The sequence below is a fragment of the Tachyglossus aculeatus genome, chromosome 23, assembly GCF_015852505.1.
Source record: "Tachyglossus aculeatus isolate mTacAcu1 chromosome 23, mTacAcu1.pri, whole genome shotgun sequence".
In the NCBI taxonomy this organism is placed as follows: Eukaryota; Metazoa; Chordata; class Mammalia; order Monotremata; family Tachyglossidae; genus Tachyglossus; species Tachyglossus aculeatus.
Genome location: NC_052088.1, coordinates 10,339,136 through 10,355,953, shown reverse-complemented (window position 1 = coordinate 10,355,953; position 16,818 = coordinate 10,339,136). Strand labels below are relative to the sequence as shown.

At 46.4% G+C, this 16,818-nt stretch overlaps 1 protein-coding gene across 1 annotated transcript in view; it reads left to right on the top strand.

Annotated features, from left to right (window-relative positions):
• Positions 1-16,818, top strand: part of JMY (junction mediating and regulatory protein, p53 cofactor) — a gene marked incomplete at its 5' end in the record, with an annotated part of 93,535 nt that overhangs the window by 43,251 nt on the left and 33,466 nt on the right. The window contains 2 exons of the mRNA XM_038765477.1: positions 9,757-9,907; positions 12,833-13,002. Coding sequence (XP_038621405.1) covers positions 9,757-9,907; positions 12,833-13,002 — 321 coding nt within the window. The remainder of the gene's footprint in view (positions 1-9,756; positions 9,908-12,832; positions 13,003-16,818) is intronic.

Sequence of the window (16,818 nt, the reverse complement as noted above, 5' to 3'; positions counted from 1 at the left end):
TAGGTTGGAAAGGATTTGAATAGAAAACCTGTCATTTGGGCTTGGTCCTGTTTCTCTTTGGTAATACAGTTGCTTAAAGCTGCAATTCTTGGGTTTGTGCTAATTCCTGCCCAGGCTCATGGTAAGCTGTTCAAATCCATTGGCAGTTAGGAGGACAAACATTTACAGCAAAAATAGAACACAGTCATACCTCTAACTACATAATAATAATAATGATGGTATTTGTTAAGTGCTTACTGTGTGCACAGCACGCTGGGAGGATACAAGGTGATCAGGTTGTCCCACCTGAGACTCACGTCTTCATCTCCATTTTATTGATGAGGTAACTGAGGCCCAGAGAAGTGAAGTGACTTGCCCAAAGTCACACAGCTGACAGGTGGCAGAGTCGGGATTAGAACCCATGACCTCTGACTCCCAAGCCTGGGCTCTTTCCATTGAGCCACGCTGCTGCTTCTCTCTTTTCAATCGTGCAGCACTTTTATTTATTTTCCAAAGCACTTTTCCGTCATTTACCCATTTCACCCTCACAACAACCAATGAGGTAGGGAGCGGCGTTATCCCCATTTAACAGGTTAGGCAGCTGAGGTCCAGAGAGGACAAGTGACTCTCCCAAGCTCCCACAGCAGGCCTGAGGAAAAACTCAAACTACAGAACCCAGGAATCCTGGCTCCCAAAGCCATGCTCTCAGATCGCACTACCTACTCTTTTGAAAGTGCCAGGTCTCTGAAATTGCTCTTTTTCACACACCCCCCCCAGCCCCCCATCTTACTGATCTCCTACTACAGCCCAGCCCTTTGCTCCTCTAGCATCAGCTTGCTCACTGTACCCCGATCTCGTCTTATCTTGCCCTTTCCAACACCCTTCCTCCAGCCTGGAACCCCCTCCACCTCCATCTACGCCAGACCACCACTCTCCTCCACCTTCAAAGCCTTATTAAGACTCCTCTAAGAGGCCTTCCCCAGTTAAGCCTTCTTTTGCCCGGCTCCCTCTCCTTTCTGCGTCATCTACGCCCTTGAATCTGTGACCTTTGGGCATTTGGTATTCGCCCCACCCTCATCACTTATGGACATATTTATAAAACTTTTATTTATATTAATGCCTCTTTTCCCCCTTTAGACTGTAAGCTCATTGTAGGCGGGGACTGTCTCTACCAACTTTGTCACGATATTTTCTCCCAAGCACCGAGAACAGTGCTCTGCACACTGTAAATGCTCAATAAATGCCATTGATAGATTTTTGGAGTCATCAAAATAATTGGAAAATAGATTGTTCTCAAGATGTCAGGTTTTCAAAAGTTTAAGTGTTTAGTCTTAAGAAAGTTGCTGCAAACATGGGCAGAAGCAGCACCTGCCTGTCTTCTCTCAACTGGTCTTCATCTTCCACTTTAGATTCTCTCATCCCAAGACGTCCAACCACCCTTCTTCCTGACTTACCTTACTCCCAGCCTCTCCTTCATCAGCACCTCTTGGTTGTAGTTCTGTTAGAATTAACTAAAACCATAAATTGTAAAAAAAGGTTTTAATGTTGCACTGCCAAGGAAATGCATATCTCCCACAGTTACACCTCCCCAGCTTCCTAGCACTTGGTGAATTTACTCAAGGCTAGGAGAAAATGGAGATCTAGGCCGGCCACGTTACATAAATTAGTATTTGGATTGTCCAGTAACCTCCTTTGCTTCCTCCTCCCATCTTCAGAACTCTGTGCTGTCATTTCTTGAACTCTTTAGCCAACATGAGCTTGATTATTGCAGGCATTTTCACATTGAAACTGGAAAGAAAGCACTTGCCTAAAAGGTACTTAATTCTTTAAATTCATCTTTGTTCTTTTTCTATTTTCTTTTTTGAAAATAGTATTTAAGCACTTACTGTGTGCCAGGCACTGTACAAAATTACCAAGTCGGACGCAGTCTGTGCCCCAAATGGGGCTCACAGTCTTAACCCCCATTTTAAAGATGGGGTAACTTAGGCATAGAGGAGTGAAGCGAGTTGCCCTTTCCACTTGGCCGTGCTGTTTCTCAAATTGGTCTCTTTCTGAGGTTAGTTTAAGTTTGACTCATCAAACAGGGCCTTACCAAATGGGTCCCAAGGTTTGGTAAATATACAAAATTGGGTCTCAGAGAATTTGTGAGGTTTGACCATCTCACCCTCTTCCTAGTGCTAGGTTAGCGAGAACTGTAATGAACTTGTCCAACTTAAAACCCTGCTGAGACTGGCCTTGGAAACATACCCCAATTAAGACTTAAGCGCTTTAGTACAGTGCTCTGCACACAGTAAGTGCTCAATAAATACAGTTGAATGAGTGAAGACTTTTTCCGCAAAGATAGATGCCTTTGGTAGATAAGGTTGGACAAAGCCCCCATCTTTTCATTTTGTATATTTTCAGAGGATAAAATCCTGTAACTAAATTTCATTGCTTACATAAGTCTTATGAAGGTTTTACAATGACACCCTTGTCTCAAAATTTCACTCAAGTTGTAATAACTCTTCCAAATCCAGGGTATCAGAGTTTAGGATTAAGCTTGACAAATATCTGATAATACCTTTCCCACTATGCAATTTGCAAGATAGTTTACTGGATAGAATAATCCCTTTCAGAAGGATAATTTAGGTGGGTTAAAGGGGTAGTTTTGATTTCATGTACTTAAAATAATAATAATAATAATTGTATTAAGCGCTTACTATGTGCCGAGCACTGTTCCAAGTGCCGGGGTAGATACAAGATAATCCGGTTGTCCCATATTGGGCTCACACTTTTAATCCCCATTTTACAGATGAGGTAACTGAGGCCCAGAGAAGTTAAGTGACTTGCCCAAGGTCACACAGCAGACAAGTAGCGGAGCTGGGATTAGGACCCATGTCCTCTGACTCCCAAGCCCAGGCTCTTGCCAGTAAGCCACGCTGCTTCTCAATAAAATGAATATTATGGTCTGGGTTCTGATTTTTTTTATACCTGCTGATTATTAGCATTCAGTTAAAAGTTTCAAAGGACTCGCACTACAATTGATATGAAGCTTCAAGTAGTTCCGAAGCTAAGTGGGATGTAAGAAATTTGAAAAACGATTTGAAAAACCAAATTTCAAACCCCTAAAATGGGAACCTGAGGTCAGTGATGAAAGTATGAGCTCATTGTGGGCAGGGAACATGTCTACCCGCACTGTTATATTGTACTCTCCCAAGAGCATAGTCAGAGTGTTCTACAAACAGAAAGTGCTCAATAAATTGATTGACTGAAAGGAGAGATTGGAGGAAAAATAAGGCTGAGTAGGGCTGTGAGACTGAGTTTTCCTTCAGAATAATGAATGAAATTTCCTTACTGGGAAAACAATGCTGGAAATGGTGAAAGAGCTCTCTGGGCAGCAAATCTGTGTATTTCTTGATGGTAGTCCACTTCTGCATCTGATGTGCCGCAAAGATCGTGTTTCCTGGTCCTGACTGCGGTCTGGGAGAGCTGAAAAGCAGTGAGTTGTTCTGGGAAGACCTGGGCCAGGGTCTGCGCCAGCCGTGAAGCTCAATGACATGCCAAGAGGGATCCCAGAATCCACTCTCTTGCTCTTCTTTTTGAAGGTGATGATAACGGGTGTCCCCTGAAAACTGGCTTGTCCTCACTATTCCAAGGCGTGGCGTGTACAGGCTTTAAGTGGAACATCCCTTCCCCGCTCGCACAGACATTGGCAGATCTCTAGGAGAGGGAGAATAGGAATGGACACAGAGATATGGGGTGGTAGCTGAAAGTAGCCTTGGGGCTGGGGGCTTTTTTAAAACGAGGGCCTCTTGCCCGTTTTCAAAGAGGAGAAGGGGCTGTTAAGAGATTCACAGGTTGAAGATGGCAGTTGGGGAGGGGAGGAGAATGAGATTTTAGGAGTTGAGGGAGGGAATTTAAAGAGCCAGATGGGTGATCTCCTTTCAGGGGACAGATGGGAAGCAAGTGTCGACGTTTATGAGGGTGATTGGTGGGAGGGTGGTTAAGGAGGCTGTGATGTTGTTACCGTCATTTTTGGGGTGCACAGAGTCCGTGATGTGGTTTGGATCTGCAGGGTCCTGTTATATCAGCACTCCAGCCGTGGCCTGCCCTCACTTCTCATCTCGGTCCTTCAGCCGTCTTTGTTTACCACGCTCTTAGTCAAAATCTTTATCTTCAAACGTTTCTGAATGGCATCACCCCCGTGATGCTGCTTTGACCGAACATTCTACTTTTCTTTTTACTCTCCATTTGCCCTGTTTTTGAGGTGGAGGATGGTCGTTTTTACTTTTGAATATCAAGTTTTGGAGAACCGAAGATGTCACATGGCATCTTATTTTGGGAATCAGTTCCTGTCCTTCCGTCTTGGAGATAATCTTTTAGTTGAAGGTAACTGCGGCATGGCAAGCGCAGCCTTGAAAAAAGGCCTGGCACCTTGAAGGAGTGAAAGAATGCGAGACAGATGGAAAAAGGGTTGTGTGGTATGGGGCGATGCTGTCTCCGGGGCTGTGACCCTTCCCTCCTTCCTCCCTCTATTCTCTCCCCTGTCAACAGCTAGAATGTGTTTTCCCACCCTCCTTCCCCAGGAGTGGGCAGAAATCCCAAATAACCCAGCCCTGTGACGCTGGGCCCCAAGGCAGTAGCCCCGAAGGCCAGGACCACCACCGTCCTCCTGTCTAACTCTGTGGGGACCAAGCTGGCCTCCCACCTCTGCCCACCCCATGTTCAGCCGCCTGGAAAAGTTGTGACCATGTGTAAATACCCTGCTACTCTCCTTTGTGCCCTGTCTGTGATTGATTTTAATGACTGCCCCCCTCTGTAGACTGTAAGCTCCTTGAGGGCAGAGATCGAGTTTACCAGCCATCAGTCAACCAATGGTATTTATTGAGCACTTACTGCATGCAGAGCACTCTATTGAGCACTTGGGAAAGTACGTTATCTCAGAGTTGGTAGAGCTCCCTGCCCATAATGAGCTTATAACAGAGTTGGTTGACTCATTCTCTGCCCCCAGTGAGCTTCCAGTCTAGACGGGGAGACAGACATTAATATAAATAAATCATTTGCAGATATGTACACAAGTACTGAGGGTCTGACCAAATGCCCAAAGGTCACGACTCTAAGTGCGTAGAGGATGCTGAAGGGAGAGGGAGCCAGGGAGAAGAGTGCTTAATTGGGGAAGACTTCTTGGAGATGTGACCTTAATAAGGCTTTAAGGGTGGGGAGAGTGGTGTTCTGGCATGAATGGACGGGGACAGAGTTCCAGGCCAGAGGAAGGACGTGGGAAAGGGGTCGGCGGTGAGATAGATGAGATTGGGGCACCTTGAGCTAGCTGGCGCTGGAGGAGTGGAGTGTGTGGGCTGGGCTGAGAGTAGATTAGTGAGGAGAGGTAGGAGGCGGAGTGCTGATTGAGGGCTTTAAAGCTGATGTAAGGAGTTTCGGTGTGGTGCAGAGGTGGATGGGCAACCATTGGAGGTTTCTGAAGAATGAGGAGATGTGTACTTAACGATTTTTCAGTAAAATGATCCGGGCAGCAGAGTGAAGTATGGTCTGGAATGGGGAGAGACAGGAGGCAGGGAGGTCAGCAAGGAGGCAGGTGCGTTAGAGAGGGATAGGTTAAATGCTTGGATTATCCGGTACCAGTTTGGGTGGAGAAGGAAGGGAGGATTTTAGCAATGTTGTGAAGGTAGAACTGACAGGATTTGGTGACAGATTGACTATGTGGGTTGTATGAGAGAGATGAGGCGAGGTCAACTCCAAGATTCCAGGCTTGTGATTTGGGAGGATAGTGGTGTTTTCTAAAGGAATGGGAAAAACAATGGCTGGACGGGTTTTGGATGAGAAGATAAATTCTGTTTTGGACATGCTCAGTTGGAGGTGTTGGCAGCAATCAAAGTAATAATAATAATAATTGCAGTATTCGTTGAGCCCTTAGTATGTGCCAAGCACTGTTCTAAGCGCTGGGGTGGATACAAGCAAGTCAGGTTGGACACAGCCCCACATGGGGCTCACAGTCTCAATCCCCATTTTATAGATGAGGTAACTGAGGCATAGAGAAGTGAAATGACTTGCCCAAGGTCCCCCAGCGAGAAGGGATGGAGTCAAAATTGAAACCCAAGACCACCTGCCTCCTGGGCCCATGCTCTATCCACTATGCCGTGCTAGTACAACTCTTTGGTACTGTCTTTTTCCAAGTGCTTAGTACAGTGCTCTATACATAGTAAGTGCACAATAAATGTCATTGATTGATTTGATCTGAGTGGTAGGCTGTTGTTCCTGCCTTGCATTTTTACCTCTTATTTTTCCCCCCATCCATCTTGTTCTTCCTTCTTTTACCCTGCTAGCTCCATAAAGGCCAGGAGCTGGGTCTGAATTAGTCACATATTTTCCCCACCACTTAGAACAGCGCTTAGCATAGCGTAAACACCTAATCGATATTATTACCGATTGACGTGTTAATTTGCCGTGGTATCTGTGGTGGATTCAGGAGAATCGAAGGGAAAAGTAGATCTGCAAATCATGTTTGTCTGCCAACCAGAAAACATCCCAGGACAGTGCCGTAAGTTGGTCAGTTGTGAATAGACACACTCTCTTGACGTGGCTTTTATTTCAAGGAACTCCAGCCCCGTCGGTTTAAACAACATTTGAGATGTGGTAATCCCATTCTTCTGTACTCTATTGTCTGAAATTGCCAGTATGTAAAACTGGTCTGATAATAAAGCCTATGTTCTCCGGCTCCCTTTTGATATTCAGTGCACCAGGAGCCATTTCCTCTGGACCTGACTTGTAATAGGATTCCTTAAATTTTTCCAACCTCCAGTGAGATGTTTGACTTGCAGACTTAAAACGTAACCTGCCGACTTTAACCTCGATGTGTACAAAATGTCCGTCCAGCCAGCCACGTTTCACCCTAGTTAAGTACATGGCAAAATCATTAGGAAAATCTGTGCTCAGGAGGTGGAGAGTGGGTGCTGAGAGACTGTAGTATTCCAGGCTGTGAAGAAAGAAAATAAACCTTGGTTTGTCTGTTATTAAAAGACATGGAAAAGATGATCTCTTAATTTCTTTTTCTTATAATAGAAAAGGGGACTTGGCATGCTTAATTTCTTCCAGAATATTGAGTTCAGCGGGGATGACAACATGCATTCATTTCATTATTTTCAAAAGTGCCAGAGGCTGTCCCACTTAAGTCCTTGTTTTGTTGCACTGCTTATCACAGTGCAGCTCCGGAACCTTGGGAAAGAGGCCAGACTCCCGTGTTCTGCGGGTGTCGGGCGGTCAATCAATCGATGGTCTTTATTGAGCACTTACTGTGTGTAGAACACTGTTCTGAACACTAAGATAAATAAATAAATTATGGCTATATAAGTGCTGTGGGGCTGAGGGTCGGGGGAATAAAGGCCGCAAATTCATGTGCGAGGGTGACCCAGAAGGGGAGTGGGAAAAGAATCAGTGAGAGCTTAGTGAGGGAAGGCCCCTTGGAGAAAAATAATAATAATAATAGCATTTATTAAGCACTTACTATGTGCAAATCACTGTTCTAAGCGCTGGGGAGGTTACAAGGTGAACAGGTTGTCCCACGTGGGGCTCAGTCATAATCCCCATTTTCCAGATGATGTAACTGAGGCACAGAGAAGTTAAGTGACTTGCCCAAAGTCACACAGGTGACAAGTGGCGGACCTGAGATTTGAACCCATGACCTCTGACTCCAAAGTCCACGCTCTTTCCACTGAGCCACGCTGCTTCTCAGTAGAAGATCGGGAAATTCAGGCCATCAAGTATAGGCAGCGCTTGGGCTCAGGAAAGCTGAAGAAAATTCCCACCCAGCTCATGGGTGTTCCTCAGAAGCTAATGCATTTTGATACAGGAATCATTGGATTTGTTTAGGCGGAGGTATCACGCAGAAAGTATTATAAAGTATCTCTTGTTCTTAAGGCTAGGTCTGCTTTTAGAGAGGAAAAGACTAGAAAGAGTTTTGTTTCCTGCTCTGCGTGTCCCGCTAGGATCCAACTGCAGGTCACTGCCCGCATCAATCAATCAGTCGTATTTATTAAGCACTTACTGTGTGCAGAGCACTGTACTAAGCGCTTGGGAAGTACAAGTTGGCAACATATAGAGACGGTCCCTACCCAACAGTGGGCTCATAATCTAGAAGATGCTCTCTCACTGAAGCTAGCCAGGCCCTAGGCTCCAACTCCCCATAGCCCCCTCAGCCCATGAGGATGCAGGCAGGCATACTTGTTCTGACACTTCTTCCCAGACTATTTGCTCTACCCTCTATCAGACCCTCCTCGTTCCTCCTACTGCAATAAAGAAGCAGCATGACATAGTGGATAGCACAGGCCTGGAAGCCACAAGGTCATGCGTTCTAATCCCAGATTTACCACTTGTCTGCTGTGTGGGCAAGTCACTTCACTTCCCTGGGCCTCAGTCAGCTCATCTGTAAAATGGGGTTTGAGACTGTGAAGCCCCATGCGGGACAAGGACTGTATCCAACCTGATTTGCTTGTACCTACCCAAGCGCTTAGTATGGTACCTGGCACATAATAAGCACTTAACGAATAGCATAATAACAATTATTAATATTGCTCCTATTTGTAAAAAAAAAAATGTAGGCCTGTCAGTCCTCGGGGTTGTCTAATGTTCTTTTGGGGCAGTGGCCTTATTTTGCTTCTGTGATACTTAGCGATTATAGTAATGGTATTTGTTGAGCACCCGCTGACTGAACCAAGTGCTTGAGAAAGTACTTCAGAACCAAAAAACACACATTCTTGTTCACAAGAGACTTATATTCTAATGACGAAGTAGGGCAGCAGGCCCTAGCCTGCCATTCACCCAGTCTAATCTTACCTTGGCTATTTTTTTCCCCCAGTCAGTCAGAAGTATTTATTGTGTATTATAGTCAGGCGCTCAATGAGTCCCATGACCCCTGGTCTTCTAAATCAGTCCTTTCGTTGGCCTCCGTTAGTGGTCTGGGATAGAGTAGCCAAATAACGTCTGAGGCTGGGGACGTTGGCACCTCGCACTGCTCGATGGCTTGCTGCAACCAGCTGGCGAGGTTGAGATTTTCAACTGTAGCCTCAGGGCAGTGAAATTGCTGGGGCGGTGGGTCCTGTGGCATCTGGGGTGCCTGCTTCCCTGTGAGGCTGACCCTCGCCACTTCTGCTTCTTGGTGTGTGTGTGTGTCTGTGACAGGGCTGAGACAGGGCTCTCGTCTCCCACTCTCCTCGTCCCCAGGTATGCAGCCCCAGACAACATTCCTTTAGATCTGGATGGGACGGGGAGGGGGTCCCAATGGGGCACTGGAGTATTTAAAAGAGATAATAGTAATAATAATAATGGTATTTGTTAAGCGCTTACTATATGCCAGGCACTGTTCTAAGCACTAGGGTAAATACAAGGTAATCAGGTTGCCTTACATGGGGCTTACAATCTTAATCCCCATTTAGAGAGATGAGGGAACTGAGGCCCAAAGAAGTTAAGTGACTTGCCCAAGGTCACACAGCAGACAAGTAGCAGAGCCGGGATTCAGATTCAGTCATTCGGTCATATTTATTGAGCGCTTACGTACGCAGAACACTGTACTAACCACTTGGAAAGTACAATTCAGCAACAGAGACAACCTCTACCCAGCAATGGGGTCACGCCTCTGGATCAGGCCAACTCTAGCCGCTCACACTGGGCCAGAGTCTTTCAGAATGTATTTTATTTCCCGTTATTTTCCATTTTCTAAGTGATTGCTGGCAGAGAAAACGTGGTTGAAAGATTTTTATGTTTTTATTGGTGTGCCCTTTCCCCAAGATATCCATGGAAAATGACTACTTGGGTCCCCGAAGGATTGAAAGTCTCCGAAAGGAAGATGCCGACTGGCAACGCAAGGCCCACCTAGCTGTGTTGTCCATTCAAGATCTCACAGTCAAGTATTTTGAAATAACTGCCAAGGCTCAAAAAGGTAAGCATTCCTGTGGAAAGAGAGAGAGAGAGAGAGTGTGGGTGGTGGAAGGGTGAGTGAGCATGCATTCATTCATTCAGTCATACTTATTGAGCATTTACTGTGTGCAGAGCACTATACTAAGCGCTTGGGAAGTACAAGTTGGCAACATATAGAGATGGCCCCTACCCAACAACGGGCTCACAGTCTAAAAGGGGGAGACAGACAACAAAACAAAACATGTGGACAGATGTCAAATCATCAGAACAAATAGAATTAAAGCTAGATGCACATCATTAACAAAATAAATAGAATAGTAAATATGTACAAGTAAAATAAATAGAGTAATAACTCTGTACAAACATGTATACAGGTGCTGTGGGGAGGGGAAGGAGGTAGGGCGGGGGGGGAAGGGGAGAAGGAGAGGGAAAGGGGGCTCAGTCTGGGAAGGCCTCTTGGAGGAGGTGAGCTCTCAATAGGGCTTTGAAGGGAGGAAGAGAGCTAGCTTGGCGGATGTGTGGAGGGAGGGAGGGCATTCCAGGCAGGGGGAGGACGTGGGCCGGGGGTCGACGGCGGGACAGGCGAGAACGAGATATGGTGAGGAGGTTAGTGGCAGAGGAGCGGAGGGTGCGGGCTGGGCTGGGGAAGGAGAGAAGGGAGGTGAGGTAGGAGTGGGGGAGGTGATGGACAGCCTTGAAGCCGAGAGTGAGGAGTTTTTGCTTGATGCATAGGTTGACTGGCAGCCCCTGGAGATCTTTGAGGAGGGGAGTAACATGCACAGAGCGTTTCTGCACAAAGATGATCCAGGCAGCAGCGTGAAGTATAGACTGAAGTGGGGAGAGACAGGAGGATGGGAGATCAGAGAGGAGGCTGTTGCAGTAATCCAGTTGGGATAGGATAGTGCATGTGTAGCCCACTAAAGAAGGCTCACCATATTTTGCTGTAGGACCTGTACAACTCTCAAGTTTGTTGGCCCTGGAGCATAAGGGAGCCATGAGTCAAGTTCATTGATCTTTTTAATAGACCTCAAGGGGAGTATGAACCTGCAGGCCTTCCAAGTTTAGGATTTGTTGTAGAGTATAGAAGTCCCAAACAGTGATTCCAACATTTTACTGAAATCGGTCATATCTCTGGAAATGAACTGAACTTAATGTAGCATCTTCTATTTCTGTGGAAACAAGCTACCAGGAAACATATTAGTTCTACTCTATGAAATGCTCCTAGAAATGGATGAAGGCTCTATTCATTGCCATCAAGAAGAAATGATGAGTAGTTTGAAATGAAAGCACTATTTAGCCTTGATCGTCCCCAGCCTCTGGAGGTGATTCATAGCACAAAGCCCTCGCTTTTGCCTCCAAGTGTCCAGGGGAACTAGTTTGTTCACTCCAGGTTTGCAGTAATTCCGAACTGGAAAGCTATGGTGCATAATTTACCACGGATTTTAACTTGTTAACCCCCATGTCCCATCATGGACCTTGGCACCCAATAAAAGGGGTAGAATGTGAGGCCTTCAAACCTGAGCCCGAAACTTGACAGGGCTGGATCTGGGCCAGAAACAGAGCCAAGCCAGCCAGAGTCTGGCTCAAGGCGAAGAGTTGTGATCTTTTTGGGACTACGCCACAAGGATTTTATTCAGTAATACTGATGCTCCCTTGCTGTGTTATTTACCCAAGCAGTCCCCTCCTTTGGTTTTCATGTTATTGCCAGCTGAAGAGAGAAGAATATTGTCTAGCAGTTCATGGTTGCAAATCATTTTTTAACAGGCATGCTGAGTGAGTCACCACAATACAATGCCCAGAAATTTCTTCCAAGGGGAGGGAGAAGAGGCTGGGAAGTAGGTTGGGCTGGGGGCAGGTGAGAGGGATGCACTCTTCCTCCAACTAGGAGTCACCATCTCTAGCCCGAAGCAGAGGAAATGACACCTCCCCTGCAACTCGTCCCATGCTACTCCCTTCTGGATCAATGGGAACTTGGCAGGTTTGAAGAGCATTATGTGGGATTGGGAGATTCACCCTTATAATAATAACAGTGCTGGTATTTAAGTGCTTACTATATTCATTCATTCATTTACTCAGTCATATTTATTGAGCCCTTACTGTGTGCAGAGCACTGGACTAAGTGCTTGGGAAGGACAAATCGGCAGCATATAGAGGCGGTCCCTAACCAACAACGGGCTCACAGTCTAGAAGGGGGAGAATGCCAAGCGCTGTTCCCTGACGTTCACTGAATAACTACCTCTGCTTCAAGACCCCTTTGCGACGTGTCCAACTAGCCCCTAAAGTTCCCCTCCAAACTGAAGGCCTCTGCCCTTGAACCCAACCCCACAAGTATCTCCCCCATTTATTGGGCACCTGCACTGTGGGGGGAAAGGGAGGCCATTGCTTCCATAGAACTGGTATCGGGGTGGGGGATGGTGAAGCCATCAGCTTCTCCCCCACAGCTCTGTGGGCAAAGCGGGGCAGCCCAGGAAGGAAGCCAAGATGTCGGTCCGTCTCACTACTTGCTCTCTACCAGCAGATCCTGGTCCTCATCCTGGCAACCGCAGGGAGGTCCCTGGCCTCCCTCGGGTTCTAGAGCTGGGTCCGAGGGGGACTCACCCCCCAGCCCCGCGACTCAGGGGGTTGTTTCCCTTCTGGCTTCTCCCCTGACAGCTTGGGTTCCAGACAGGGCGCCAGGGGTGACGTGGGCTTCACGAGTCGGGGACCACTGCAGCAACTAGGTGAACCCCGAGGGGCCCGTTACACCCAGCCACCGAGCAGTTGCCACGGCTCAGTGACCCATCTGGGCCAGCTCTGTGGTTGTCGATCCCTGGCTGGTGGCGCGGATTGGGCAGAAGTGGAAGGCAAGGGTCCCTTTTCCTTCCAATCCCTCCTCACCCCCTCCCTTTCTCTTCCTCCTCTTCCCATCCCTCACCTCCTCTCCCTTCTTTTTTCCTCCCCCCAACAGCTGTTTACGATCGGATGAGAGCAGATCAGAAAAAGTTTGGCAAGGCAGCGTGGGCGGCCGCAGCAGAACGTATGGAAAAGCTCCAGTATGCGGTTTCTAAGGAGACTCTGCAGATGATGAGAGCTAAGGAAATCTGCTTAGAACAGAAGAAACATGCACTCAAAGAAGAGGTAATTTATATCCTAAAATGCAAAAAATGCCTTCACTCAGAGGAAGATGATTCATTAATGCGTTTATCAGGTGCACACGGTAAACATTCAGTAAGTAGCATTGACTGGCTGACATTAAAATAAGTTTCCTACGTGCTGGACCTCAGCTGTATTCATAGGTCGAGAATTTGGGGGTTTTTTTGTTTTGTTTTTTCTGTTATTCAGAATGATTTTATGATCGAGTTCTTTCTGGAGTAAAGGCAGTTTTTACCCCCCAAAAGTGAAACCGGTTCAGCCCGCACATGGAAGGCCCTCTTCTCTGAGAACCAACCACGTGTCCCTGGCAGAGCGCCCTTAAAAACGGGGATCTTTTTAAGTAGTGTGGGTGCAGCCCTTGCTTTGAGTGCAGGAGCATAGTAATAATAATGAAATGATATTTGTCAAGTGTTTACTAGGTGCCGAGCACTGTTCTAAGCGCTGAGATAGATATAATCAGGCTGTCCCACGTGGGGCTCACGGTGTTAATCTCCATACTGAGGTACAGAGAAGTTAAATAGCTTGCCTAAGGTCGTACAGCAGACAAGTGGCGAAGCCAGGATTAGATCCCACATCCTCTGACTTCCAAGCCTGTGATCTTTCCACTAAGCCACACTGCTTCTCATCATTTCAGCAGTGGGGAAATCAAAGAATCTGTGACAGCAAACAGGGAGACTGTTGTGTGGGATGTCATGATGACTTTCTGTTGGTGCACTGCTCATTCGCTCACCTTGAAGCTGCTGCTTAAGCATCCGCTTGCAATCTGTCCATCCATCTGTGTCATGGGGGAGACCAGCAGCCCCATTTTCTGTGGACTTTGTGCCTGCAAACTTTTGGGGCTCCCGATCTGAGATACCGTGCGGGCCTCACTGATTTCAAAACTGGCCTGAAATAGAGAATGGGACTTCGAGGGCCAGAACACGGGTCTGGGAATCAGAGGGGCATGACTTCTAATTCCAGCTCCGCCACTTGGCTGCTGTGTGACCTTGGGCAAGTCGCTTCACTTCCCTGTGCCGCAGTTCCCTCATCTGTAAAGTGGGGATTAAGACTGTGAGCCTCCTGTGGGACAGGGACTGTGTCCAACCTGATTATCTTGTATCTACCTCAGGGCTTAGAGCAGTGCCTGGCACATAGTAAGCACTTAACAAATACCATAATTGTTGTTATTATTATTATTATCCCCTGGTAGGTTAGGCTGGGGTTTCACTTTCCGGATCTCTAGAGCTCGGAGTGGCATGTATCACGTCGCCAGCTAATCTCCAGTTCCCTTTCAGTAGTGTGTCTTTTCCCTGTGTACCCCTGCAGTAGCGAATTAATCAGCTAATCAATGGGGGATTTGTTTGGATCCACATCCTTTTCTTTTGTCAATATTTACTCTTCCAGTCACCTCAAGCTTGCCGATTTTTTGATGCAGGGACCAATTTGGCAGCTCTAAGACTCTGTTTCTTGAGCCCCAGGAACTGGCTAGGTGCTATACAGAATAATTTTCAAGGCTTTTCTGCCACAACATTGAGACTAAGGAGAAGATGATTCAAAAACAGTGCTCGGAGCGAGGTTACAGAGCTGAGTGTCTGCTTCTAAAGCTTGTTGAAGTAGTTTGGACCATTAGAATCACTCTATTGGTTCATTAGCATTTTATAGGAAACTAATTTTTAATGACTCTGGTTCACTCTTCTCAGAAAAACATGGTGACAAAAACACATTGTGATTCTGCTTGAAGGTATTCCTGCCTGGAAATGTATTCATTATGTCCAATTTACGGATGTGTTCTTCCACAACTAAAAATTCATCTTCGGAAAGAATTCCCTTAGACTCCCATGTAAACTTTGGCTTGACTTACCCATTTGTTCCGATATGATCCATTATGATCAACATATGAATAGAATAGAAACTTTAACAAACCTTGGTTTAGTTCACCAACTTTCTGCTGTGAAAATGAAATAATAATAATAGCATTTATTAAATGCTTACTATGTGCAAAGCACTGTTCTAAGCGCTGGGGGGGTTACAAGGTGATCAGGTTGTCCTACAGGGGGCTCACAGTATTGATCCTCATTTTACAGATGAGGGAACTGACGCCCAGACAAGTTAAGTGACTTGTCCAAAGTCACACAGCTGACAATTGGCAGAGCGGGGATTTGAACTCATGACCTCTGACTCCAAAGCCCATGCTTTTCCCACTGAGCCACGCTGCTTCTCAAATGACACCTGGGGTGTAGAAATGTTCTTTAATGAATACAGTGTGTGTCTCATTTTCCGGATTTGTGATTATGTCTCACAAATGATAATTATAGGGGCCAACTGCAGGGGAATGGGAGGAAGGGGACTGTCCCACAGCCACCCTCACTCACCCTAGGACTCTAAGAAGTCCTGAGTGTTTCCAGTCAGACTGAAGAGCCCTGTAATCATAGCCTTGCGGTTGTTCCTTTGAAGTTTTGTCCCTTCCCAGTCACCATCCTTTCTGGAATGCCTCGCTGTTTCCGGCTCCTGCCTAGGAATCTAGGTGATATTCCCATGCCTTCTGGGAGATAGAGTTTCTGAAGGCGGGATGGTGGGGGGGTTCTATTTCCAATTTCTGTTCAGGAATAGGAAGCCGCCCTCTGCCTCCTGAGGAATGAGGTCAGACTCCCTTTTCTGTTCGATCCCTAGGCCCTCCAACAAGAGAAGCTTGAGTGGCTGTTTCCAAGACAACACAGCCCACCATAACATCTTTATCTCTTTTCCTCTGGCCCCCCCGGAATTTGTTCCCATGTCGAGCTTTCCATAAAATTTCATCCTGGGCATCCTTATCATTATAAGACTTTAATTAGCCCAGGATTTATTTGGAATGGGCCCCCCGTCACACAGTCTAGACGTGGGTGGAGAAATGAAGTCATCCCCCAGTTTTCACTAATAAACCCTCTGCAATACCACCGCCATGTAAACAGTGTAAACAGGATTCATGTGAACGCACATTCACACACTCATACATACAGAATGACTGACTTTGGGGAGGCATTTTTAATACATTTTTTAAGTACTCTCGCCATTACCTAGAACATTCAGTGCTCAAGTAGAAACAAAGATCTTGTGTAAGAATCCATGATTTCTAATAATAATAATAGTAATTGTGGTATTTGTTAAGCACTTACTACGTACCAGTGCTGGGGTGGATACAAGCAAATTGGGTCGGATGCAGTCCCTGTCCCACATGGGGCTCCCTTCCCCTCCCTTCTCCCTTCACCCTCACCTGCTGAACAGAATAAAAGCTATGCCCTTTGATCAAATGGGTATTAAATTGTAGTTGCCCGGTAGCATTATTGGCTTTTGGTGGGCAGTCACCAGGCGATTATGTGGCCTGGCCCCACAGCTGCGTGGACTAAGTGAACAGGAAGTAATCCATGCGTGTCTTTCATTGGTTATGGCTAATATTGAGGCCAACATCTCAAGCCTGTAGACATTAAATTCACTTTTTCACGATCCAAGTTACTACACAGGGACGGGGTAAAGTGAAGGAGGATACACTATTTCTGATTTCTACGAGATTTTTTGGAAAATCTCCTTGGGGTGTACACAGAGTGTTGTAAAAGTTTATTCCACTCATGTTGCAGTATAGGAAGCTCTTTTTGCGGTGATTGAGTAATTAAAGTTAGGATGTGGAATAGTTAATATTCAGAGAATGCTTGTTCTCTCGTCCGTTGCATTTATGTACATGGAGGATCCTAAATTGGTGTCCGGTATACTCAAAGGAGACACCTTCATCATCAATCGTATTTATTGAGCGCTTACTGTGTGCAGAGCACTGTACTAAGCGCTTGGGAA